Source organism: Hemitrygon akajei, chromosome 7, assembly GCF_048418815.1.
Source record: "Hemitrygon akajei chromosome 7, sHemAka1.3, whole genome shotgun sequence".
Classification (NCBI taxonomy): Eukaryota; Metazoa; Chordata; class Chondrichthyes; order Myliobatiformes; family Dasyatidae; genus Hemitrygon; species Hemitrygon akajei.
The window spans coordinates 136,864,047-136,891,649 of NC_133130.1; the positions used below are offsets into that span (position 1 = coordinate 136,864,047).

The 27,603-nt window shown below is 40.8% G+C and overlaps 1 protein-coding gene across 1 annotated transcript in view; it reads left to right on the forward strand.

Moving 5' to 3' along the window:
- Positions 1-27,603, forward strand: part of cacna1ba (calcium channel, voltage-dependent, N type, alpha 1B subunit, a) — an 846,233-nt gene that overhangs the window by 364,252 nt on the left and 454,378 nt on the right. The window contains exon 6 of the mRNA XM_073052070.1: positions 21,409-21,596. Coding sequence (XP_072908171.1) covers positions 21,409-21,596 — 188 coding nt within the window. The remainder of the gene's footprint in view (positions 1-21,408; positions 21,597-27,603) is intronic.

The window sequence follows — 27,603 nt, forward strand, 5'->3', positions numbered from 1 at the left end:
CACAACCAATTTACTTATCTTGGGATTATAGTCACAAGGAAGTTTAAAGATCTCTTTCGTGAAAATTTTGCCAATCTTTCATATACTATTAAACAGAGTCTGTTACAGTGGTCACCTCTATCTATGTCTTTGGTAGGTCGTATTAATGTTGTTAAAATGTATGTTCTCCCTAAACTTTTATATCTATTTCAATCAATCGCAATTTTTATTCCTAAATCTTTTTTTGATTCCTTAGACTATTATTTTGTCATATCTGTGGAAGAATAAGCGCTCTAGAATTAATAAAGTTTATCTCCAAAAATCTTTAAAAAAAGAGGGTGGCATGGCTTTACCTAACTTTTGTTTATATTATTGGGCAGCCAATATACGTTGTGCTACCTTTTGGTCTTTTTTCCATGGCCAACCCAAGTGCCCTAACTGGGTGGCAAAGGAGTTGAGCTCCACTAAAGAATTATCTATCTCTGCACTTCTCGGCTCTGTACTCCCTAGTAGTTTGTCCAGATTAATAGTTAATCCTCTTGTCAGACACACTTTGTGTATATGGGCTCAGTTTAGGAAATTTTATGGGTTCCATGGTTTTTCCTTTTCTAGCCCTACCTTACATAATCACCTTTTTTTTTACCTACTACGTATGACTCAGCCTTCCATGATTGGTATACGAAGGGCATTAGACATTTTGAAGATCTTTTTATTGATAATCGCTTCGCCTCTTTTCAACAGCTCTCTGCTAAGTTCAATCTGCCCAATGCTCATTTTTTTAGTTATCTCCAAATTAGACACTTTATTACTCCTTTAATCCCTAACTTCCCTGAAATGTCTGAGAAAAATGTTATCGACTCATTTCTTTCTATTAATCCACTACGTAAAGGTTTAATATCATTTATTCGTGATAAATTAGCAGCCCTACGATGTGCCCCTGTGGATAAAATTAAAATGGCCTGGGAGCAGGATTTAAATACCTCCTTATCCGATGAGACTTGGGACTCGATTCTCAAATCAGTTAATTCAACCTCTCTTTGTGCTCGCCATTGCCTTTTACAGTTTAAGATTGTTCATAAAGCCCATATGTCTAAATCCAAATTATCTCGGTTTTACCCTAACATCAGTCCGCTTTGTGATAAATGCAAAAGGGGTGAGGCCTCTCTCATTCATATGTACTGGCTTTGACCTAGCTTGGAGAAATTTTGGAAAGATGTCTTCATAACGTTATCGTATATTCTGAATCACCACCTAGAACCTAACCCCTTAACTGCTTTGTTTGGTTTCTGGGGTGAGACAGATTTACGTCTGAGTTCGACTAAGTGTCGAATATTATCTTTTGCCTCTCTCCTGGCTAGACGTTTAATCCTCCTTAGATGGAGAGATGTTGCCCCGCCCACACATGCTCAATGGCTTAACGACATTATGGCCTGCTTAGACCTTGAAAAAATCCATTATTCAGTCCTTAATTCAGATTTAAAGTTCCATAAGGTCTAGGGACCTTTTATTGAGTACTTTCATAACCTTCCTCTTAACTAAGGTTTTTTTTGGTCCCTTGCTTTCAGCTCTTTTTTGTAGTAGGCATTAATATCTTCTGTTGCTAAGTGTATTTACAGTTTTGGGGGTTTGATTGTCCTGATTTATATTCTCTATATTGTGTTTTTTTTTGTTGCGGGGCTTGGGGAGGATACTAATTTTACATGTCTTCAATTTGGGTGCTTTCTCAATTATCTTTCTTTGTATCATATTATTATTGTATGTTTATTTTTGCACTGTATCAATGTTCTTCATTTTGATCCGGGGTTTTTTTAAATCTGTAGCTATGTAGAAAATGTATTTAAAAAAAAACTAATAATAAAAAAAGAACTTTCAGTTTCTCAAACACCTTCTCAGTAGTCATGGCAACTTCATTCACTTCTGCCCTTTGACACTCTTGAACTTCTGGCATAATGCTAGTGTCTTTGACAGTGTATATAACTTCCATCAGGGTGGTTTTACCCTTCCCATTTCTTATCTCTGCTCAAAACGAATTTACACCTACTGTGATCCTATGTCTCCTCTTTCTAATGATTTGATATCATTTTTTTACCACCGGAGTCAGCCCATTGCATCTGCCCTCCTGCCTGTCCTTACAATACAATATGTATCCTTGGACATTAAGCTCCCAGCTATAATCTTCCTTCAGCTGCGATTCATTAATGCCTACAATGTCATACATGTCATTTTGTAACTGTGCTACATGTTCCTGGGTTTGAGGTGTATAACCCATATCTTTTGTACAGGTTGTACATTCCCTAGAAGAGATCCCAATGATCCAGAAATGTGAATCCCTGCCCCCTGCACCAGTTCCTCAGCCACACATTTATCTGCCAAATCATCCTGTTCTTGCCCTCAATGGCACATGGCATGGGCAGCAGTCTAGAGATGACTACACTGGAGGTCCTGCTTCTCAGTTTTCTACCTCGCTCCCTAAACTTGGCCTATAATTTCCTTTCTTTTGCCTCCTCCCCTCCTTAAAGAATGGAGTGACAGTTGCAATTGTCTAGTCCTCCAGAAACATCCTAGAATCTGGCGATTCTTGAAAGCTAATTAGCGATGCCTACACAATCTCTTCAGCCACCTCTTTCAGAGCCCTGGGGTGTATTCCATCTGGCTCAGATGAATTACCTACCTTCAGACCTTTCAGCTCGCCAAGCACCTTCTCCTTAGTAATAGCAATTACATTCACTCAACCCCCTGACACTCTCGAATTTCTGGCATACTGCTAGTGTCTTCTGCAGTGAAGACTGATGAATGATACTTATTAAATCCATCCACAATTTTGGTGTTCCCGTTACTACCTCTCCAGTGTATTTTGATGTCTGGTTGAATTGAGCTTGATTGTACTGTGACAGATGGTATATCTAGACCAATGAAATCTGTTCAACAATTTATATCATGGATCTGCAAGCAAGCTATTGTATCCTGGAACTGACATGGCTTACTTTTGCAAAAAACAGCACAGCACTTATAATAAAATTAATCTGCTAATTGCTCATTTCATCAGGGATGCCAGAAGATTCTCCCAAGACAGAATTTCCTCTTGTCTCAATACATGTCATGTTTTCTTTAATTACTAATATCTATTTAAGATCACTCAATTTTGCCGAAATTGTCTTTTTTGCTGACAACACTGCAAGTGCTGGAAGATGTGCATGTCCTGCTGTTAAAATGACTTGCTGCACAATCTTCAAACAGGTCTTGGCAAATGTCAAGATCTTAACCTTGCTTTAACATAAACATAGAAACCCTACAGCACAATACAGGCTCTTCGGCCCACGATGCTGTTCTGAACATGTACTTACTTTAGAAATTACCTAGGGTTACTCATAACCCTCTATTTTTCTAAGCTCCATGTACCTATCCAGGAGTCTCTTAAAAGACCCTATCGTATCCGCCTCCACCACTATCACTGGCAGTGCATTCCATGCACTCACCACTCTCTGCTTTTTTTAAAAAAAACAAAAAAAAAACACAAAAAAAGCACCCCTGACATCTCTTCTGTACCTACTTCCAAATACCTTAAAACTGGGCCCTCTTATGATAGCTATTTCAGCCCTGGGAAAAAGCCTCTGACAATCTACACAATCAATGCCTCTCATCATCTAATACACCTCTATCAGGTCACCTTTCATCCTCTGTCGCTCCAAGGAGAAAAGGCCAAGTTCACTCAACATATTCTCATAAGGCATGTTCCACAATCCAGGCAACATCCTTGTAAATCTCCTCTGCACCCTTTCTATGGCTTCCACATCCTTCCTGTAGTGAGGTGACCAGAACTGAGCACAGTACTCCCAAGTGGGGTCTGACCAAGGTCCTATATAACTGTAACATTACCTCTCGGCTCTTAAACTCAATTCCATGATTGATGAAGGCAACTCCTCTTTCCGAAACAACTTTCAGGTTACAATATTGGAATTGCTTGAACTAGAAAATGAGTCATTCAGTAGCCAAGGGTAAGTGAAACCATTCCTTTGAGAAATTATTTTGCCAATCCATTGTTCAGCTGCACTTCCCAGAATAAAATAATACTGCCACTTTAGAGTATTGCAGATTATTGTGTATGAAGAAACTGTTCCATTAACCATCGCAAGCTTTCAGACATTGTCCCATATTGTAGGAACCAGTGGACAGGACACATTCCTGACGTGGGGGTGGTCAAATTCCAAACTAAACTGTGGAAACAATAAACTCAGGAGATTCTGCAGATGCTGGAAATGCAGAGGAACACACACAAAATGATGGAGAAACTCAGTTCAGGCAGCATCTATGGAAGTGAATAAACAGATAATTTTTTGGGCCAAGAACCTTCTTCAGGACTGGAAAGGAAGGGGGAAGATGGAGGACCAGCTAGGAGGTGATAGGTAAAGCCAGTTTAGTAGGGCGAGGGGAAGGATGAAGTAAGAAGCTGGGAGGTGATGGGTGGAAAAGGTGAAGGGCTGAAGAAGAAGCAATCTGATAGGAAAGAGATGACCGTGGAAGAAAGGGAAAGAAGAGAGGCATCAGGGGCAGGCAATAGGCAGGTGAGGAGAAGGTAAGGGGAGGCCAGAGTTGGGAAATGAATAAGAAGTAAGCAGGAGGGGTAAAAACACCAGAAGTTGAAGATGGTGATGTTCATACCATCATGTTGGAGGCTACCTAGACAGAGTATGAAGTGTTGCTCCTTTTACCATAGCAGAAGAGGAGGCCACAGGTTGACACGCCAGAATATGGATCTTGCTTTTTGTGGATGGAGCGAAGATGCTCAACAAAGCGGTTTCCTGATCTACATTGGGTCTCACCAGTGCAGAGAAAGTTGCATCTGGAGCATGAGATACAGTAGACGACCCCATCGGATTCACCGGTGAAGTGTTACCTCACCTGGAAGGATTGTTTGGGGCGATGAATGGGGGTAAGGAAGGAGGTGAATGGGCAGGTGTAGCACCTCTGCCACTTGCAGGGATAAGTGCCGGGAGGGAGACCAGTGGGAAGGGATGAATGGACAAGGGAATCATGGAAGTAGCAAAAAGCAGGGAGTGGGGAAGTGGGAGGTAAAGATATGTTTGGTGGTAGGGTCCCGTTGAAGATGGTGGAGCTTGTGGTGTATGATGTGTTGGATGTGGATGCTCATGGGTGGTAGGTGTGGACAAGAGGAACTCCATTCCTGTTAAGGGGTTGGGAAGATGGGGTGAGTGCAGATGTCCAGGAAATGGAGGAGATATGATGAGGGCAGCAGCAATGATGGAGGAAGGGATATCCTGTCCTTTGAAGAAGGACATCTCTGATGTCCAGTAAAGGGAAGTCTCATCCTGGGAAAAGATGCAATGGAGATAGAGAAACTGAGAAAAGTGAATACCAGTTCTACAGGGAAACAGGTGGCAAGAGGTATAGTCGAGATAGCCGTGGGAATTGGTAGGTTTAGAAAAGATGGTGTTAGACATTTTGTCTTCATAGATGAAGACAGTGAGAATAAGAAAGGGGACAGAAGTGTCAGAAATGGACTAAGTGGCTTTAAGGACAGAGTGGAAATTGGAGGTAAGGTTGATGAAACTGACAAGCTCAGCATTGGTGCATGAGCTAGTGTAGTGCAGATAATGTTCAATAATGTTCGTTTCATGTTGGCACAGTGTGATTGTTCAGAGTTATCTTTGAATCTTAGACCATTAGGGTTAAGGCATCTAAGGATATGGTGTGAAAGCAGTGCAGTGGGGATGACTGGAAGAATTGGATCAGCCCATCACTGAATGGCAGAACAGACTCGATGGGCTGAATAGCCTACTTCTGCTCCTCTATCTTATGGTCTTATTAGGGCATGGATACAGGCTTTTCGGCCCAACAAGTCAATGCTGATCACAATACCCACACAGCTGGTTCCAGTTTCCTGTGTTCTGCCCAAATCTCTGTTAAGGCCTGTCCCACCAGTTACCTATCTAAATAAAACCATTGTAGCTGCCACAAGCACTTCCTCTGGCAGCTCGTTCCATACACTCGCTACCTTCTGTGTGAAAAGTTGCTTTTCACATCCCTTTTAAATCTTTCCGTTCTCAGCCTAAACCTATGACTCCCCCAAGATTTGGACTCCCCTATTCTGGAGAAAAGACTGTAACTGCTGACCTGATCTATGTCTCTCATAATTGTAGATGTCTATCATCACATTGTCAGCTCCCTACAGAATTCAAAATTGTCCATCTCCTTTCCTGCCCCCCCCCCCCCACCCCAGGCAGGGTGGAATGGGAGGGTGACTGACTGAATTTTGTGTCAGAGTATAAATGCCAGCAGGTCCTTATGGCCAATACCAGCCTGTACTGATGTTGGCCCTTTATTCGTTTCCAAAGATGCTGCATGACCTTCTAAGTTCCTCCAGCACTTAGTGTGTGTGGAAACAATAGTTCAGTCACCAGGTTTATAAACCTCATTGGAGAAAAAGCAATTAATGTTGATTGATTGAGGTGATGATTAGATCTTGGAGAATATCATCTGGAATGCAGGGCACAGATAACTAGGGGTGGGTATTTGTGCTTCAGCTATTTTATCTACTTCTGTGCCAAGGGGTTATCTAAGAGGTAGCTCCATGCTCAATAACATCCAAATTTGATTCACCAACACTACTGACATCATGTCCGAGTGGCTCTCCCCAAGATGTTTAGATGTAACTTAAACCAAGAAATGAGGATACTTTAATTGTCAAATGATATATATTGTACAAAATACATTTCTTATTATGGTTTTGTCTATAGATTCAGGCAGCTTTTGGAATCTTCTGCAGTTTGACATTTGGAATGGTTCTGCACTGAAATAATGGGGCTCAGTTGACCGTAGCCCACAGATATTACCCATTTAACATCAAGGAAAGGTGGGACTATGGTCAGTTATGAATTGGTCACTTTGAATATTCATGCAGCTTTACCTACGTGATGCTTTTTATCTCTGTATTTGAACTAATCAACAGAGGTCGATAACTGTGTTGATCAGCAATCCCATTTATGTTGGGATTGTGGAGAACCAAGTTGTGCCTTTCTCTTCCAGCAGCTCTGAAAGATCATAGAACGATAGAACACAGAGCCAGGCCTTTTGGCCCACAATGTTGTGCCAAACTAATTAAAATAGTAATTAAATGCCTAACTAAATTAATCCCTTCTGCCTACACAATGCCCGTATCCTGATGTTGCCATTGTTTAAGATGAGCCTACAGAATGTTTCCTGGGAATGTTAACATGCTGTTTAAGTTACTGGATTATTAATTCACAGACTCACACCCTGAAGCCACCAGTATAAATATTACCACAACCATTTGGTAGTTTGAATTCAATAAATTTGATTTTTTAATAGAGGTTTGGGCCAGTACAGCTGCTGGTGAAACTGCTGAGTGTTAAGGACATGTGTTCCGGTCACTAACCTTCCTCAGGAAGATAGCTCTGCTGTCAAGACTCATGCAGCACAGAAACAGGCTCCTCAGTCCAATGGATCTGCTCTGATCAAGATTCTCATCTAATCTGGTCACATTTTCCAACATTTGGTCCATATTTCACTAAACCTTTCCATGTCAAAATCCCTTTTAAATGTTGTTAGTATTCCTGCCTCAGCTACTTCCTCTGACAGCTCATTCCATTAAGTGATCACCCTCTATGAAGAAAAAGTTGCCCCTCAAGTTCCTATTACATCTGCCCCCTCATGATAAACCTATGTCCTTTACTTCTAGATTCCCCAAACCTGGGAAAAAGACTGCGTGTATTAACCCTATCTCTGTCCCTCATGATTAGATACAGCACACTGCTATAAGTTCACCCTCGTTCTTTTACACAGACCCTGCCTGAACAGTCAGTCAGTCTCTCTCTCTCTCTCTCCCCCCCCCCCCCCGCGACATCCTCGTAAATTTCCTCTGTACTCTTTCCATCGTAATGGCACCTTTCCTTTAGAAGGATGACCAAAACTGAACACAGTATTCCAAATATAGGATCACCAACATCATGTACAATTGCAGCATGACATCCTAACTTTAGTACTTAGTGCTCTGAATAATGAAGACTCGGGCCTGCCTGCCAAAAATTCTTCTTCACCATCATTTCTAATATGACACCACTTTCAAGAAACTATATACTTGTACTCTGCAGTTCCTCTGTTCTACAACACTCACAGAGCCCTATGACAATCAGCACCTCTGCTGTAAACCGAAGTTCCTGTCTAATACTATCAAAGTTTGCCTTGCCCCTATTCAAAACTTTAACTTGTGAACCGGATCTTTCCCTTCCCTTAGTCAATTTAAAACTAATAAATGATGGTCATTGGTCCCAAAGTGCTCCCCCAATGACACTTCTGTCATCTATTTCCGAAAAGTAAGTCCAACTTTGTTTGCCCTGTCCTTAATTGGCCCTTCTATGTATTGCCTGATAAAACTTTCCCAAATGCATTTTAAATATTCCATCCTATCTCAGTCGTTAACTGTATGGCAGACCCAGTCTAAACTAAGGAAGTTAAAATCCCCTACAATAACAGCTCTATTTTTCTCGTAACCTCCTGCAATCCCCATTCATATTTTTGTGCTAATTCCTGTTGACTATTTGGGAGCATATAGTACAACACTAACAAGGGGATCGTTCCCTTTTTACTTCTTAGCTGCACCCATAAAGCCTCATTGGATGATCCCTGATTAATTTTGCCTCAGACTAGCACTGTGACCTTCTCCTTCAACAGAAATGCAACTCCTGTCCTCTTTTTCCTCCACTTGTATCCAGGAACATTTAGCTGCCATTCCTGTCCCTCCCTTAGCCGTTTTTCTATAATGGCTATAATATCACTGACCTGTGTACCTATTTAAGTTCTGAGTTCATCTGCCTTCTCGCATTGAAATGAATGCAATTTAATCCAATGGATTTTCCTTGCACCCTATCATGCTGCTACTTGTCTTGTCTACTGAACTTAAAAACATTGAAGCAACACACACAAAATGCTGGAGGAACTCAGCAGGCCAGGCAGCATCAATGGAAAAGAGTACAGTCGACGTTTCAGGCCAAGACCCTGCAGCCGGACACTTCTATTAAAAAGGGTCTCAGTCCAAAACGTCAACTGTACTCTTTTCCATGGATGCTGCCTAGTCTATTGAATTCCTCCAGCATTTTGTGTGCGTTGCTTGGATTGCCAGCATCTGCTGATTTTCTCCTGTTTGTGATTAAAAGCATTGAATTCTGTTTCAGCCACCAGCTTCCCATCTCCTTCACTGCTATTCTGGTTCTCAATCCTCTTCTTATCTGGTCAATCCCTCCATAGTAGCACTAGCAAATCTGCCCACCAGAATTTTGGTTTCCCTCTAGTTCAGGTGCAATCTACCTCGCTTAGGCAGGTAATCTCTGCCCCAGAGGAGATCCCAAAGGTTCAAAAATCTTTCTTTCTTTCTTTTTAAATCTTTTTATTAATTTTAAGAAAAACATAAGTGAAATATGAATACAAAACATTTGAGAGTACATAATTAATAGTTTGAATATACAATCAGATATATAATAATCAATATATAAGGCCTCCCAAACTCATAGTTTTAATGTAAAAGAATTGAAAAAGAGAAAGAAAAAAAAACCCCAAAAAAGCTAAAAATAAACTTTAAAAAAACTAACCAACATGGGCAGTTGCATAATGTTAAATACATACAGTAGTGCCGATAACTCCGAACCTCCATCCAAATAATTAAGGATAATAACAGTAAGGTTTAGGATCAGACCATTTAACTCATATGAAAATGTTGAATAAATGGTCTCCAAGTTTCCTCAAATTTAACTGAAGGATCAAAAACCACACTTCTAATTTTTTCTAAACTCAAACAAGAAATAGTTTGAGAAAACCACTGAAATACAGTTGGAGGGTTAATTTCTTTCCAATTCAGCAAAATAGATCTTCTAGCCATTAGTGTAACAAATGCAATCAATCGTTGAGATGAAGCGGATAGACGATTATTATCTATCATTGGTAAACCAAAAATTGCAGTAAAAGGATGCGGTTGGAAATTGATATTTAAAACTCTTGAAATAATATTAAAAATATCTTTCCAATAATTTTGTAAACAAGGACAAGATCAGAACATATGAGTCAATGATATGAGTCAATATGAGTCAATTTGAGGACATGATTTGAGAGTTAGGGGGCAAAAGTTTAAGGGAAACACGAGGGGGTATTTCTTTACTCAGAGAGTGATAGCTGCGTGGAATGAGCTTCCTGTAGAAGTAGTAGAGGCCACTTCAGTTGTGTCATTTAAGGTAAAATTGGATAGGTATATGGACAGGAAAGGAGTGGAGGGTTCTGGGCTGAGTGCGGGTAGGTGGGACTAGGTGAGATTAAGAGTTCGGCACAGACTAGGAGGGCCGGAATGGTCTGTTTCCGTGCTGTGATTGTTATATGGTTATATGGAAGCAACATCAGAATGACATTTGTCAAGGTTGAATTAACATAAGAATAAAATCGAGCAAGTTTATCTTTAGACATGTCAAAAATCTGAATCCCTGCCCCCTGCACCAGCCAGTTGGCCACATATTCATTTGTCATCTTTTCCTAATCTTACACTCACTTGAATGTGGCACTGGGAGTGATTCAGAAATCATTCCCCTTGTCTGGAGACTCCAGGCATACACTGATATGAAAAGGGCAGCACTTGTAACTCGAGGGTTGAAAGCTGGAGGGCCAGTGAACCAATATCCCGTGACCAAAGGAAAACAGCCCATGAGTTGAAGATTTAAGGGTGTTCTGATTGTCTGAGTGTGGAATTGATTTTTGTGATGTTGGCATAGGGAGAGTAAATACCAAACGTCAGCTGAAAAGGAATCACATACATGACACATTAGGATCATTCAAAAGTTAAACTGATCAAAACGTAATTTGATCAAATCTCGGATTAATTTTCACTCTATTTCTCTTTTTCTCCCTCGATTTCTAGTCAGGCTTCTGTATATTTGCCTCATTCTGTCTGCACTACTTTCAGCTGTGAGGCTGCATTTGGATATTGTGTTTAGTTTTGGTCACCCTATTATAGGAAAGATGCCATTGAGCTGGGAATAATACAAAGGGGTTTTACCAGGATGTTTCCAGGAATCAGGGGACCAAGTTATGCGAAGCGTTTGAGCAATTAGATTGTTTTATTGGAGCTTAGGAGAACAAGGGGTGATCTTACAGAGCTGCGTAAAATCTTAAGGAGCATAGATAGCGTGAATGCCAGGATTACAGAATCCAGAGTCAGAGGGCAGAGGTACAAGGTGAGAGGAGAAAGATTTATTGGAAACCCGATGAGTAGTTTTTTTTCTCCCACATGGTCAGTGTATGGAATGAGCTGCCAGAGGAAGGTACGTTAACAACATTGGAAAGGTACTTGAATGGGTGCGTGGACAGGGAAGGTATAGAATGTTGGGATGAGCTTCGATGGAAACCTTGGTCAGCATGTCCAGTTGGGTTGAAGAGACTGTATGACTCCTTGGCTCTACTTCTTTGTAATTACTGTGTAAAATATGATGACACTATTATGCAACTTGGATTACAGCTGGATTGTATATCTCAGGTCATGTTAGACATTATTAACTTTATTATTGTTTTGTATCATTTTTCAGTGAAAAATAGGTTTAAGTTCAGCATCCAGAGCTTGGGTACTAAGTCTTGGGTAGCTGGGAAAAGGACCTGGGCTGATTGTAAGCAGCCTACAGTTGTTTAAGATCTTCAAGAGACACAGTGGTTTCCAGAATGCATGAAACTTCATATTTTCACACTTCACTGTGGATTCTTCAGGCTTAACATGCAGAACTGTCATTCACAGCTGAGTAGTCATAAACTCAGACCAGAACAAATGAATTCAGGAATTCAGATCTGAAGTAAATAAAGGGGCCTCATTTCAATATTAAGTGATGTCCTTGAAGATTTAGACAGGCTCTCACCAATTTAGTAGCAGGTGAATTTTCCATACAAGTCAAACACTGGTCTCTGCCCTTAGAAATATTGCTCATTAATGCATATGTTTTGGGCCCATAAATTTGAACATCTCAGGTTTGCTGTGAGATGATTGGACTGAGTTATCGAGAAGGCTCGATTAGAAGTAAAAATACTACAGTGAAATAGGCCCGTCTCCTATGGTCAAATATGGAGACTAAAAATGCAAAGGTTGCCTTGCAGAAGGATTGAGCATAAAATATGGCTGGATGGAAATACAGTGTGAGATATCTTCAGATAAATCAGATAAGATTGAATTAGACTGCTAGGATAGGTGAACATGAATCTTTGCTTGTCCCATGAAACTTGCTTTTTGATTTAATTACAGCACAGTTTATAACCATATAACAATTACAGCACGGAAACAGGCCATCTCGGCCCTTCTAGTCCGTGCTGAACGCTTACTCTCACCAAGTCCCACCAACCTGCACTCAGCCCATAACTCTCCATTCCTTTCCTGTCCAGATACCTATCCAATTTTTTTAAATGACAAAATTGAACCTGTCTCTATCACTTATACTGGAAGCTCGTTCCACACAGTTACCACTCTCTGAGTAAAGAAGTTCCCCCTCATGTTACCCTTAAACTTTTGCCCCTTAACTCTCAACTCATGTCCTCTTGTTTGAATCTCCCCTACTCTCAATGGAGTAAAGCCTATCCACGTCAACTCTATCTGTCCCCCTCATAATTTTAAATACCTCTATCGAGTCCCCCAAGTTATGTCATCGGAACACTGGTTTAAGTGTTCGCCAAACCTCCATTTGCCTTTGACAGGGCTGTTATAAATGTTCTGATGGGCCTCTTAAGTTTTACCTGGGTAAGAATGAGGCAGCTGAGCGAAGGGCGCTGAGTAGGCTATGGTCAATTATGGAAAACTCTGAACATCCTCTACATAGCACCATCCAGAGACAGAGAAGCAGTTTCAGCGACAAGTTACTATCGATGCAATGCTCCTCAGACAGGATGAAGAGATCAATACTCCCCAATGCCATTAGGCTTTACAATTCAACCGCCAGGACTTAAGAACTTTTTAAAAGCTATTATTAATGCTTTTTGAGATAGTGATTTAGATGCATATCATATTTTTTTACTGAGTTAAGTATTGTATGTAATTAGTTTTGCTACAACAAGTGTATGGGACATTGGGAAAAAAAAGTTGAATTTCCCCATGGGGATGAATAAAGTATCTATCTATCTATCTACGTATTGAGATTTCCCTAGCCCTCCTCTCACTGGGCAAGGTGAGGATTAATCTCAAGGCCAGTGAATATTGGAATCCTCTTGTTGAACATTTATGTATTTTGTCATGCTCCTTCAGCCTTGCCCATAGGTCCTGCTGATGAATTTCTGCGGCCTCTTGTTTTCAGCGGAGCTGAAGCTCAAGGAAAAATGCTGATTGGATAGATTTCCACCGTGAGCTGGATGTGGTGGTGTTATAAACATGATAAGATATTGTACCCTGAGGAAATCTTCCTCCAGATGAGACTAAGGGATCCTTAATAGGGTAGTTAGGTGGGATAGTCATTAGGACCAGTTAATGTCAATCTATTGCCATAAAGACAGACAAGGGAGTTTTATCTTTCGACGGATGTGCAGTTGCCTCTGCGTGCACTGAACCCAGGTCCAAGATTCAATTGGGCAGAATATTAAACCTTGTGAGATTTAAGTAGAGTTGTTTGTAGAAAGAGGATAAAATGTAATTGTACAGCAGGGATTAAGAAATGCAGTATTAAGGAAACATTTGGCCATTTGCTAATGGATATTTACTACACTTTATGTTTATCTTTAGTGATACATCTGTTCCCTATTACATGCTAACTGTTTTCCCAAATTAAGTATTTTGGACAAAGTAGTTATCCAGGATCCAGTGTGTTTCTGTAGCCAAGCCTCTTACAATTCCAATTGTAAGAGATTAAGTTGCTGAAAATGCATGATTTTGGGTTACTTCATGTCTTTATCTTTAATCATACAGCATTGTAATGGGTCCTTCTAGCCCAATGAATCTGTGCCACTGAATTACCCCCATGTGAGCAAATAATCCACTAACCCATACTTCTTTGGAATGTGGGACGAAACCAGAGCCCCCCTGGGGGAAAGCCACACGGTCACGGAGAGAACATGCAAACTCTTTACTGACGGCGGTGGAAGTGAACCCGGGTCACTGGCACTGTAATAGCATTACACTAACTGGTACACTACAGTGCCACCTAAATATATACTAACATTCAGACGCACTGACCAGACTGAATTGTCATAGATTCATAGAGCAGTCCAGCACAGGAACAGACTCTTCGGTCTTTGGTACGGCATGAACCATCCTTTCCACGCCAAACTCTTGTTCTGCCTAGTCCCATCAGTCCACACCTGGACCATAACCTTCCAGACCTCTCGTGCCCTCTCGTACTTATCCAATTTTCTCTTTAATGTTGAAATTTAACCCACATCTACTACTTCCACTGGCAGCTTGTTCAAACTTGCACCATCCTCTGAGTGAAGAAGCTCCCCCTCAGGTTTCCCCTTAACCCTTACATACTGTTCATATTCTATACAGTACGGTCTGGGTCAGTTTTGACCTGGCCCAAGAATCCCCTCATAACAAGTGTCTATACAAAATTTTGAACCACAGATCTATTTAGAATGTAGAAATAGCCCACCTGACATTAAGAAATGGGTGATTAATCCTTAATTAATGTTTCAGGGATCTAAAATCTATTTCAATAGGTAAGGGTTAAATTTGTCCTGGAACAGCCTCAATGTACAAAAATTTGTAGCACCTGTACAAAAGTATAAAATTTTTAAATATTTTCATTTTTGCACATTTTGGGTCACTTTAGGAAAAGTCATCAAGTTTCCACTAAAAAATGGCATTTTGGGTGTTTTTACTGCTGTCAAATGTCAAAACTGGTCAAATTTGGCCCAAACAGTATGTAAGGGTTAAATATTTCATCTTTCATCCCCTATGACCTCTAGTTCTAGTTTCACCCAACTGAAGTGGAAAAAGCCTGCTTGCATTAACTCTATCTACCCCTCATAATTTTGTATACCTCTGTCAAATCTCCCTTCATTCTCCTATGCTCAAGGGAATAAAGTTAACCTTTTCCTTTAACTCAGTTCCTCAAGTCCTGGCAACATCCTTGCAAATTTTCTCTGTACTCTTTTAATCTTACTGATATCTTTCCCAGAGTTAGGGGACCAGAATTGTATACAATATTTCCAAAATGTTCACCTCATCAATGTCTCATAAGCTTCAAAATACAACTGCCGGTCGATAAAAGTGGTCTGAGATAACTTTTGTTAGTGCTGAAGGAATTCCTGTGACTTTGCGCAATCAAAACAATTCAGGTCAAAATCATTGGAAACCGGGTCCAAGATCAAGTTTAGGAGCATTGTGTTTATGTTATTGGAATAAAAATTGAGACTAATAGTCAAGATAGAAGTTCAAATTAATTAAAATGAAAATAGAATCTATAAAAAATCTGTGACCTTGGCCGTTAATACCCATTTGGGGAACAAAATCTTGATCAGCTGAGGAATAGCAAATGGAGTTTAATTTGCATAAATGCAAGCTGTTGCATTTTGGAAAGGTATGATTTTGACAGTAAACAGTAAGGTCCTGGGAAATGTAGAACAGAGGGGGTTTGGAGTACAAGTCCATGGCTCCCTGTAAGTGGAGTCACAAGTAGGCAGAGTTAGTGAAGAAAGTTTGCGTCATACAGGCCTTAATTAGTCATGGCACTGAGTTTAGAAGTTGGATTATCATTGCGTAGTTGACAAGGTTGTTGATGAGACTGTACTTAGAGCATTGTGTTCAGTTTTGGTCACCCTGCTGTAGGAAGGATGCGATTAAGATTGGAAAGAGTGCAGAAAAAAATCAAAGGCATTTGAACAATGGCCAGTCAGAGTTGAGGAGCAAGAAGATCTTCATCTAGTCCCATCACTAGGTCGCCCTTCATGACAGGTGAAGCACCAGATTATTGGAGGATAGTGGATGTAGTTCCACAGTTCCTGAAAGGCTCGAAAACTAAACCAGGAATTGATCGGCTGGTGAGTTTGACATCAGTAGTGGGAAAGTTATTGGAAGGTATTCTGAGGGATCAGATATATAAGTATTTGGATAGACAGGGATTGATTAGGGACAGTCAGCATGGCTTTGTGTGTGGTAGGTCATATCTAACCAACCTTGTAGAGATTTTTGAGGAAATTACCAGGAAAGTTGATGAAGGGAAGGCAGTGAATGTTGTCTACATTGACTTTCACAAGGCATTTAAGAAGGTCCCACTTGGGAGGCTGGTCAAGATTATTTAGTTGCTTGGCATTCAAGGTGAGGTAGTAAATTGGATTTGACATTGGCTTTGCGGGAGAAGCCAGAGAGTGGTAGTGGATGGTTGCCTCTCTGACCTGGTGCCTGTGACTGGTGGAGTGCCGCAGGGATCTGTGCTGTGTACATTGTTGTTTGTCATCTACAGTTTATCAGTGATCTGGATGATAACGTTTTTAACTGGATCATCATATTCACAGATGACACTGAACTGTAGACAGCGAGGAAGACTATCAAAGTTTGCAGCGAGATCTGGACCAGCTGGAAAAATGGGCTGCAAAATGGCAGATGGAGTTTAATGCAGACAAGTGTGAGGTGTTGCAGTTTGGAAGGAGCAAATTTGTACAAATGTGCAGTACTGTGGATAAGCATGTTCCAGAGTACTGTACATCTGTAGTAATTTGATGGAGTCTTTTGTGACATTACCAAATCTCCACAAACTCCAAATGAAATATAGTGGCTGGCTTGCGTTCTTTGTAATTACGTCAATCTGTTGGTCCCAGGATAAGATATTTAGAGATGTTGGCACCTAGGAGCTTAAAGCCGCTCATCCTTTCCACTGCTAACCTCTCAATGAGAACAGCTGGGTGTTCTCCCCAGTTTGTGTTCGTGAAGTTCACAATCGATTTCTTCACTCCACTGATGTTGAGTGCAAGGCTATTGTTGCAACAACACTCAACCAGCTCATCTACCTCCCTCCTGTACGCCCCCTTGACATCATCTGAGATTCTGCCAACAACTGTTATGTCATCGGCAAATTTACACATGGTGTTTGAGTTCTGCCTAGACACAGTACTGAGTATAGAGAGAGTAGAGCAGTGGGCTAAGTACGTACCCTTGAGGGGTGCCTGTGTTGATTGTCAGTGAGGAAAAGATGTTTTTTATGATCCGTACTGACTGTGGTTTCCCAATGCAGAAGTCAAGGATCCGGTTGCAGAGGGTGGTACAGAGCCCCACATTTTGAAGTATGTTGATTAGTACTGAGGGGACGATGGTGCTGAATGCTGAGCTGTAATTGATAAACAGTAGCCTGACATAGGTTTTGCTGTTGTCCAGGTGGTCCAAGGCCAACTGGAAAACCAGTGCGATCGCAACCGCAGAAGACTTGTTGTGGCATTAGGCAAATTGCATTGGGCTGAGGTCCTTGGTGAAACAGGAGCTGATTCTGGCCATGAGAAACTCCTCAAAGCACTTCATCACAGTAGATGTGACTGCAACTGGGTAACAGTCACTGAGGCATCCCACCCTGCCCTTCTTGGCACCAGTATGATTGATGCCCTTCTGAAGCAGCTGGGAACTTCCGACTGCAACAGTGAGAGATTGAAGACGTCCATGACCACTGCAGCTAATTGGTCAGCATAGGTCTTCAGTACCCTGTCAGGTACATCGCTGGAGCCTGAATCCTTGTGAGGGTTCATCCAGTTGAAAGATGAGCCTTGGTCTCTGAGACAGATACTCTGTCATGATCTTTTTTGTGGCAACAATTCAGTGTAAGACATAGAAATTATAGGTTACAACAAATAGATAAATCAATGGTGCAAAGGAGGAACAGCAGGGTTATGTTCATGGACCATTCAGAAATCTGATATCGGAAGGGTAGAAGTTGTTGTTAAAATATTGATTCTGGGTCTTCAGGCTCCTGTACCTCCTTCCTGAGGGTAGTAAGGAGGAGAGGGAATGCCTTGGATCGGGAGGGTCCTTAATGATAGAAGCAGCCTTCCTGAGTCACCACCTTTTGAAGGTGTCTGCTCTCCTTCTCAAGGGGTGGTAGAAACAGTGTCCGCGTCACACTGAAGTCCTACTGCCCAATTGGGTGAACAACAGAGGCTTGTTAAATTAGTGAAAGTTACTTCTGTAAAACTATTCAGATGGTCCTCAGCGTTTACAGTGGATTTCCTGTCTGCTGAATTATGGCGGTAGGACATTGCTGTGCTGACCAGTGGTGGGGGAGTCAGCACCTTAAAGTGTTCTCCAAAGCGGATGCAGTGGTAGGGCTGCAGGAGGATGGATCACAGGGGAAAGGGAGAGGAGGGGAGTCGTTGTCCTCCTTCAACAGCTGCCAGTGCAAGTTGACTGAGCTGCTTCAGACGAGGCACTGTCTGATAGGTGTGAGGTAATTACAGCACGTTCCATTCAGCATACTCAGATCCCGAGTTAGTTATACTATAGGTAGCAGTGAAAGCATCAATGCTAAAGTCAAAACACTGTCGTGTCTCCTTAACAACCTGCCCCTATGTTGACTGTGCATTGAAACAGGTTGCCCAGGATTGGTGCACGTTTTACTGATAAGGCAGAAGTGACCGTCATTTGTGTTGTTGATGCTGATGTAGAGGAGTATCAGCTTCTGGTCACTCCTCTTTTCTTTCGGTTGCTGTTTTGTGCAATTTTGATCAGGGTGGACTGCCAGAAGATAGTTCAAAGTTCCAAGTACACCTATCATCGAATTATGCATGCATTATTGAGATTTGTCTCCTTTCGGGCAGCCACAAAACAAACAAAAACCCAAAACAGCCCATGACATCTCTTGAGAAGGAAGCCAGGAGGGCTAAAAGATGGCACGAGGTTGCTCTAGCAGACAAGGCGAAGGAGAATCCTAAGCGATTCTACAGGCAGGTTAAGAGCAAAAGGATTGCAAGGGACAAAATTGGCCCTCTGGAAGATCAGGATGGTAATCCATGCATGGAGCCAAAAGAGATGGGGGAGATCTGAAATATTTTTTTTTGCAACACGGACAAAATGCTGGAGGAACTCGGCAGGCCAGGCAGCATCTATCAACTGTATATTTTTTTCCATAGATGCTGCCTGGCCTGCTGAGTTCCTCCAGTATTTTGTGTGTGTTGCTCGGATTTCTGGCATCTGCAGATTTTCTCTTGTTTGTATTTTTTTTTGCACCTGTATTTACTCGGGATGGACGCAGAGTCTATAAGAGTGAGGGAAAGCAGCATCAATTTCATGGACCCTGTACAGACCACAGAGGAGGAGGGGTTTCTTGTTCTGAGCCAGATTGGGGTGGACAAATCCCTAGGCCTGACGAGGTGGAAGTGGGAGTCAAGTGCAATAATTTCAGGAGCTCCAGCAGAGATATTTAAATCATCCTTAGCAACAGGTGAGGTAACAGAGAGTTAGAGGATAGCCAATGTTGTTCTGGTGTTCAAGAAGGACTTAAAAATAAACCAGGAAATTATAGGCTGGTGAGCCTGACATCAGTAGTCAGGAAGTTATTGGAAGGTATTCTGAGGGACTGGATATATGGACCGACTAAGGGTAGTCAACATGGCTTGGAGTTACTGGATAATGCAGATGTGCAAGGTGTTGCACTTCAGTAGGACCAATCAGGGCAGGTGGACGGTAGGGCACTGAGGAGTGTGGTAGAGCAAAGGGATCTGGGAATACAGGTCCATAATTTATTGGCAAATAAGGTTGTAAAGAAAGTTATTGGCACTTTGACTTTCATAGTTGAGATGGGATGTTATGTTGAAGTTGTATAAGACATTGGTGGGGCTTAATTTGGAGTATTGTGTACAGTTTAGGCCACCTACTGCAGGAAAGATGTAAATAAGGTTGACAGTACAGAGAAAGTTCACAAGCATGTTGTCGGGTCTGGAGGACCTGAGTTATAAAGAAAGATTGAATAGGTTAGGACTTTATTTCTTGGAATGTAGAAGATTGGGAGGAGATTTGATAGAGAAACATAGAAAACCTACAGCACAATACAGGCCCTTTGGCCCACAAAACTGTGCCGAACATGTCCTGTCTTAGAACTACCTAGGCTTACCCATAGCCCTCTACTTTTCAAAGTTCCATGTATCTATCCAGGAGTCTCTTAAAAGACCCTATCGTTTCCACCTCCACCACTGCCACTAGCAGCCCATTCCACGCACTCACCACTCTCTGCGTTTTTTAAAAAAAACTTACCCCTGACGTCTCCTCTGTACCTACTTCCAAGCACCTTAAAACTATGCCCCCTTGTGGAAGCCATACAAAATTATGAGGAGTATATGCTGTAAATGCAAGCAGGCTTTTTCCGCTGAGGTTGTGTGGGACCTCAACCAGAAGTCATGGTTAAGGGTGAAAGGTGAAGAGTTTAAGAGGAACATGAAGGGAAACTTCTTTATTCAGAGGGTCATGAGAGTGTGGAATGAGCTACCAGCACAAGTGGTGGATGCAAGCTCGATTTCAATGTTTAAGAAAAGTTTGGCTAGGTACATGGATGGTGGGGTGTTTAAATGGTTTGGCCGAAGACACGGGCGGAAGGGCCTGTTTTTGTGATGTACTTTTCTATGACTCCATAAGACTGTATAAGGAAATAATCTTCTGTCTGCTTCCTTCCCAGTCCTGATGAAGGGTCTTGACCTGAAATGTCGACTATTAATTGCCTCACTTGCTGAGTTCCTCCAGCATTCTCTGTGGTTTGGTTAAGATTTTTGACATCTGCAGAACCTTTTGGGTTCATAAGATATTTGTATTTTGATGAAATGTATCAGGTTCAATGTACTTAAGTTATCACTACATATGAATTCATCATGTCTATGAATGTAGAAATGCCTTGCCAAATGCATTTGTGACCCTTCATAGCCAGAAGAAACCTGATTATAAAGATGAGCATTGAAAACTTAGACACGAAGATATTGTCATCAGTTTCATCTCTCCTGATGCAACAGAGGTTACAGGTTCTGCTTGCCTTGGGACGTTATTGAATTTCTTTTCACGGATAATAAATTCTGTTATAGCATTTCACCTTAAAGTCATCAGCTCCTTTTATGAAAGCCTACAATACTGCGTTGGTCTCCAGTGCGCTATGCCACATGATCCTGGATATGTGCCTCATCCCTCTGGCTGAGTTGTCAAGTTTGACAGCTAATTGTGTTACTGCAGGAAAGTGGGTTCCTTCCCCCTGTAAACTGGGGAGAATTGCCAGCTGGCAGAGCACCACTGTTGCATGCCTCCTAGGTGATTGATTAGGAGCAATGTTGGATCAGGGTCCAGCAGGTCAACTGGAAACTACCTTTGCCGGAAATAAGCCGTCAACAAAATCAAGTCAAGTTTGCTAATGTGCCTTTGAGGCAATTACAACTTTAATTGTTTAGCAGTGTGAAATATTTAACTGTGAATTGAGACGTATTGCATATGTTTCTCTGCAGATCAGCCGGTGGAGGAATTTCCATGCGGAACAGAACCTCCTTCCCGACTGTGTCTGAATGGAACTGTTTGTAAAGGATACTGGAACGGACCCAATTATGGGATTACAAATTTTGATAATATCCTATTCGCTGTTCTCACTGTCTTCCAGTGTATCACAATGGAAGGGTGGACTGACATCCTTTACAACGTAAGTACTGTTTGATTACTACACTGGCTTGGAACTGGGAGCTGAGTCTGATTGCTGTCCTGTGCGAAGAAGTGCAGTGGTTTGGAACGCAGATCTTGTATTAGAGCAGGAATTATCTGAGTTATTGAATGTACATTATGGGTATGATCGTTACCTTATCGATGAGATGTTGGAAGTGTAGACTGATCTGCTGCAATGGACTGTGTTAATGGAATGGAATATGTTAAAGATCACATGTTACTTGTAGTAAAATGATGCTCTCTAAACCAGTGTGCTCATGGAAGAACTAACTGATCTGCATCTCATGAATATTTGTAGAAAAGTGGGCCAGCTGCCCGTTGTCCAGTTACTGGATGATGCACTCTGAGATATTTTGACGTGATGAGAAAGGATAGGAAACTGCAAATAACATTGTTAAGCCATAGTGGGTCAATTTAAAAAAAACCATAACTGAATCACACAGAACGTGACTTTGAATAATAATCTAGCTTTCAGTTGCTTTGATGATCATAAGATTATTTGAGAGGGCAAGATGTCAATCTAATCATTATATTGGATATTAAGTTGTTCATACATATCAAATCACTCATACTAAATGCATCATTATGAACAATTAAATGGAATTTAAAAATTAAGTTTAAAAATTAAATATGACTTGGCTATCTAATTTTATATTATGATGCAAGACAATAAATTCAATTATATTCTATTTCCATTGCTATAAATAAAATATTCTCTATGACTCTTTGGAACCCTCAATCATAATCCTATTTAATCCAGAATATAATCAGAAAACCCAATACCAGGTTGAAAGAAAATGCAAATTAAGATTGCTGTTTTTGGTATATTTAGGTTATGAGATGAAAGGTCAAGGAATGATATTACAAAGAGGAGGAAAGATGACTAAATTAGTTGAGGGTGCGTTATGATGTTGTAAGAGAAAGAAAAACATTCTGAAATTGGAATGGTTCTGAGGTTGAGGATTACTGCAGTAATTCTTATTTTAACCAAAGGAAAAGTGTGGGATTATAGTTCTGAAGCTTAGAAGGAAAGAGGATATTCAGAGGACCATTAAATATGCTGGCAAATGGAAAGGGAGGAAGTTTGCCGAGTAATTTTTCACTGCTTTCATAAACAAACAGGAATCTAAATGTCTTGAGGGTCAAGGCAATGCAGGTGCCTTGAACTGGAACAAAGTAACCCACAGTAATGGCAGAACTGAACGGGTCAGTCAGCAGCCAAGGAGGCAAAAGATGTTTGTCAGCAGTTTGAGTCAAGTCCTTTCCTCAAGAATGATTGGGAAGAGGAAAGATTGCTGGCATGTAGCAGTGTAAGGAAAGTACAGGACTTCGGTTGGTGAATATTAGAGAGGGGTTATAGATGGGTGAAACATGATGGGCCAGGACGGGGAGGGAATGGGAATGGTGAACACAGGGAGGAGAAAGCTAGGTGAACAAATAAATGTGTAGGGGGGGAAACTTGGGAAAACTCGCACACATTGTGTTGTTTTAAACCATACAAAAAGAAAATAAGGTGTTGTTCTTCCTGTTGTGTCTTTAATATTTCAATGATATGAGTTATCTTGCATATATATATTGGTTGATTAAGCATCTTACCCTTTTAAATAATTAATTAAGGGTTAAATGTAAAATACATTAATTGCATACCTTATCACGCTATCATGTGATACAAGTGTGCCTTGCTTGAAGTCAAAGTTACACATGTATTTTCGGCCTCCTCACGTCTTTGTTTTAGTTAATTTAATGTTTCAAAGTTACAAAACATAATGATGGCGATAGGGTGTCTTAAAAATGAAACCGACGCACACCGACCTTTTAAAGCGCAGGTCAGAGTAAATAAAAAACAGCTTAGCGTAGCCCAGCTCGTGGAGAGACAATCTTCAGAAAGGAAGGCACAATCAAGGTTTTGTTTAAGTCAGTAAACTGAAGAATTCAGGGTTCATAAAAAGTGAGTACCTGGTTATAATAATAATTAATAAAAATTGGAAATGGCTGGCTGCATCAGAAATACTGACGAGTTTGATTACACAATGGGTAATTAGCCCATGTATACTGAGCTATTGAAACAGTATTTTGAAGCAAATGAAACAGCTATTGAAAAGCAAGTACCAATTTTGCTGAGTTCATTAGGTTTAAAGGCATAGTTTGCTTTGAAGTTTGACAGCTCCAACCAAACCATCAGAAATGAGCTTTAGTGATATTGTCAGAGTAATTCAGGAACACTTAGAACTGAAACCATTGTTGATTGCAGAACACTTCAGGTTTCATAGGTGGAATCAAAAGGAAGGTTGAATCCATTTCAGCAGACGTGGCTGAATTGAAGAGATTATCTGAGCATTGTCATTTCGGCAATGGTCTTAATAATATACTAAGAGATCATTTAGTTCGTGGAATCTGAAAAGAAAGCATTCAAAAACAGATCCTTACATTCAAACGAGCAGTGGAAACTACAGGCAGAGACACAATTGAATTGCAGTCCGGAATGAAAGTGAGGCTACATCCACACTAGACCGGATAATTTTGGGAACGCCGGTTTCGAGTAAAAAAGATAGGCGTCCACACTATGCGTTTTAAAAAATATCTCTGTCCACATTGAAATGGAGATTTTGGCGAATCTCCTCCTACTATGCATGCATAGGCCACATCTACCGAAAACAAGCGACATGTTTGGTGTTGAATCTCGCCATGAAAGTGCGCGTTTGTGTAGTTACTAGAAAAACTTAAAACGATGGACAGCTGTTGGCTCTCGCGCAGGAGAACTTAAAAGTAAAAAAAAACAAATACTGGAGCATACGGAGGCAACCGACAGGGAGTTCACGGACAGATTGACCTGGCTGACAACGAACATTGAAAAACTGACTATCTCTGTTGCATTAATAAAGCACCTTGTTAAATGTATGAAACATGTCTGCATCAGTGTTATCTTGTATTTCCATACAATGTTACATTAGGCTGTTACACATCTATTGTCAGAGAAGTACTTGCATAAATAGGTAAGCCACCTTCATACGAGCAAGGATAGAAAACAGGGCAAAGTGAGTATACTTATTTATTCAGTAAGTTATGAGTCAAAGTATTTGGTGAGTACATTTCTAACTCTTCTGGCTTCAGTCTCGTTGCCGTCTGTTCTGAAAGAGTTATCTTGCGTTCAAGAAAACAATGAAATAGCGTGCTGCCGTCACCGTGTCATGACAGCCTTTTTAGATTTCTCCGGTTACCCCGTCCACACTGATCTGCCCAAGTGGTGTTTTCAAAATTACACACTTTGGAGAGCGTTTCTGAAAAGCTCCAGTTCCGGGGGACGAAAAAGCCGTTTTAGTGTGGACGGAGGGTAAAAACGAAGAGAAAAAGCTTTGGTTATGGATTTATCCGGTGTAGTGTGGATGTAGCCTGAGTGTGAACAAAATTGCAATGTCTGAATAGAAACTGGCCTGGTTTAACGAATAGTGTTACCATTGTGGCAGGGGCTCTCATACACCAAATAAATGCAAATTTAAAGGCAAAGCTTGCAGAAAATGCAACAAAGTAGGACAGATACAAAAGAGTATGTTGGGCAGACAAAAATAAATGGACAGCACAGGGAAAAGAAAAAGATAAAGTGCAAGTTGCTGTTTCAAAAAGAGCATTAATCTTCATGAAAAATCTGATAATGATGAGAGTGACACAGGCCTGTGTAGCCTTGAAATTTACAGTGTGAAAATTAGCAATAGACAAGCAATATGACTTACATCAAAAGTGAATGGCAAATTACTTAAAACAGAATTAGACATTGGTTTGACTGTTTCAGTCTTTCCATGAAATGAGTTTAAACAGCATTTTAAAGATACTAAAGTGAAGCCTGCAGGTATCCAACTAAGAACTTGTACTGGAGAAAAGATAACTCCCATGGGAATAGCATTCGTAACAGTGAAATACAACAACCAACAAGCCACACTGGACTTGTATGTGGTTTAAAAAAAAACAGGAGGACCAGCACGGTGAGGCGTGATTGGCTGAGACTACAACTTGATTGGAGATACATCCACCATTTACATGCCACATTCTCTGGAAAGAAGCCATATGAAAGAGAATTAAGGAAAGTACTAGATGATGTCACAGCTGTCTCCATACCAAACACCTCTGTGTTGGAAAACATATTGGACCAAGGAAGGACCATACTGCTCAGAGGAAGCATGACCAAAGCAGTGGCCCAACTACAACAGCTTTTGTAGGCAATGTACCCGAGAAAGCTTCTGATATGTTGATCAGGCAGTTACTTGCAAAATGGAGCTTGGTTTTAAGCTGGAAGCGAATTCAAGCCTTGGGAAAGTTGCAAGCATTCAGCCTTTGTGAGTATAAATAACCAGAATCTAGTCTACAGGCATTAAGGTTATTGCATGAACTTCAAGTGGGAGACAAAAAGCTGGTTGAAAAAGTAGATGCAAAGACCAAAGTCCAGCTGGATGAATGGAAAGTGAAAACAAAAGAAGTCAATGGACATATGAAAGCATCAGATGATGTTGTGGATGAAAAACCAAGAGGAGAGATCAGATCATAAAGGGAATAATAGAAGGATTAGTCAAAGAATACTCCATTGAACTAGAAGAATACTCCAGTGCCCAAGGTTGAGATGCACAAAATGAAGTCGAAAAAGAAGGGAAGAGATGGAGAGAAAGAATACGAACAAGAAAGAGAATAGCATGGCAGAGAGAAGGAATGTGAGAAAGAGAAAGAAAGGGATCAGTGTAGATCCAGAGAGAGGAAAGGAGAATAAAGGTGTCCCAAACTGTCAGAACTACTACCTGTAGTCTTAGAGTCAACTCCTACATCCACCACAGAGACCCCATAACCTGAGACAGCTGTCACAACTACAAGTGTCAAACAGAGTGATCCCCTTGTCAGGGAAGGCATTATCCCACAGAAGTAAGAAATCCTCCATAGCGATTTAAACCTTTTATGCTTGAATGGGATAATTTAAAATTTACTATTCTGTGGATGTCTGCATATAGTAGTTGTATTATATAGTACACTGTTTAAATAATTAATTATGGGTTATATATAAAATACATTAATTGCATTTGTCATTACACAATCACATACACATGCCTCGCTTAAAGTAAAGACAGAATTACACCCATATTTTTGGACTCCCTGCATCTTCATTTGAATTATGTTTAATGTTTTAAAGTTATAAAAAGTAATACTTCCAAATTATATTTAGGCTCTTTATAGCAGTGGAGAAGGACAAACAGATCATCGTGGGAGTGACAAAGAGAGTTCAAATAACCATGGAGTTATGGAGAGAGTGGTCCCTGTGGAAAGTAGAATTGAGGAGAGGAGGGTGGGTTACATTGGAGCACAATGCCTTAAACATTTACATGATTTCTCTGGAAGTCAGGCTGTGGAAGTCTGGGATGAAGTAGGAAGCTAGATAGTTGAACGTGATGATATTTTGCTGCATTCTGACTTGGAAAGAGTCCAAAGTGAATTCTTAAATCTCTAAAATGTAAATGAATAAACACAAAATTTACTTTTCAACTCATGATTTTTGAGACATGTCTAGAGGACACGCTTTACATCATGGAGAATCACGATAGAGACCGATTTCCAGGAATGCAAACACCCTCCCACCGTAACAAATGTATCGCTTGTATATGGTCAGCAGCCACTTTATTAAGTACAGGAGTGGAACCTGCTGTGATATTCTGCTGCTGCAGCTCATCCACTTCAAGGTTCGACATGTTGTGCATTCAGAGATGCTCTTCTGCTCATGAGTTACTGTTGCCTTCCTGTCAGCTTGAACCAGTCTGGCCTTTCTCCTCAGACATCTCTAATTAACAAGGTGCTTTTGTCCACAAAACTGCTGCTCACTGTATTTTCTTTTTTGTTTTTGTACTATTCTCTATAAATTTTAGAAGCTGTTGTGTGTGAAAATCCCAGGAGATCAGCAGTTTCTGGGATTCTCAAACCACCATGTCTGGCACCAACAATTATTTCATGGTCAAGAT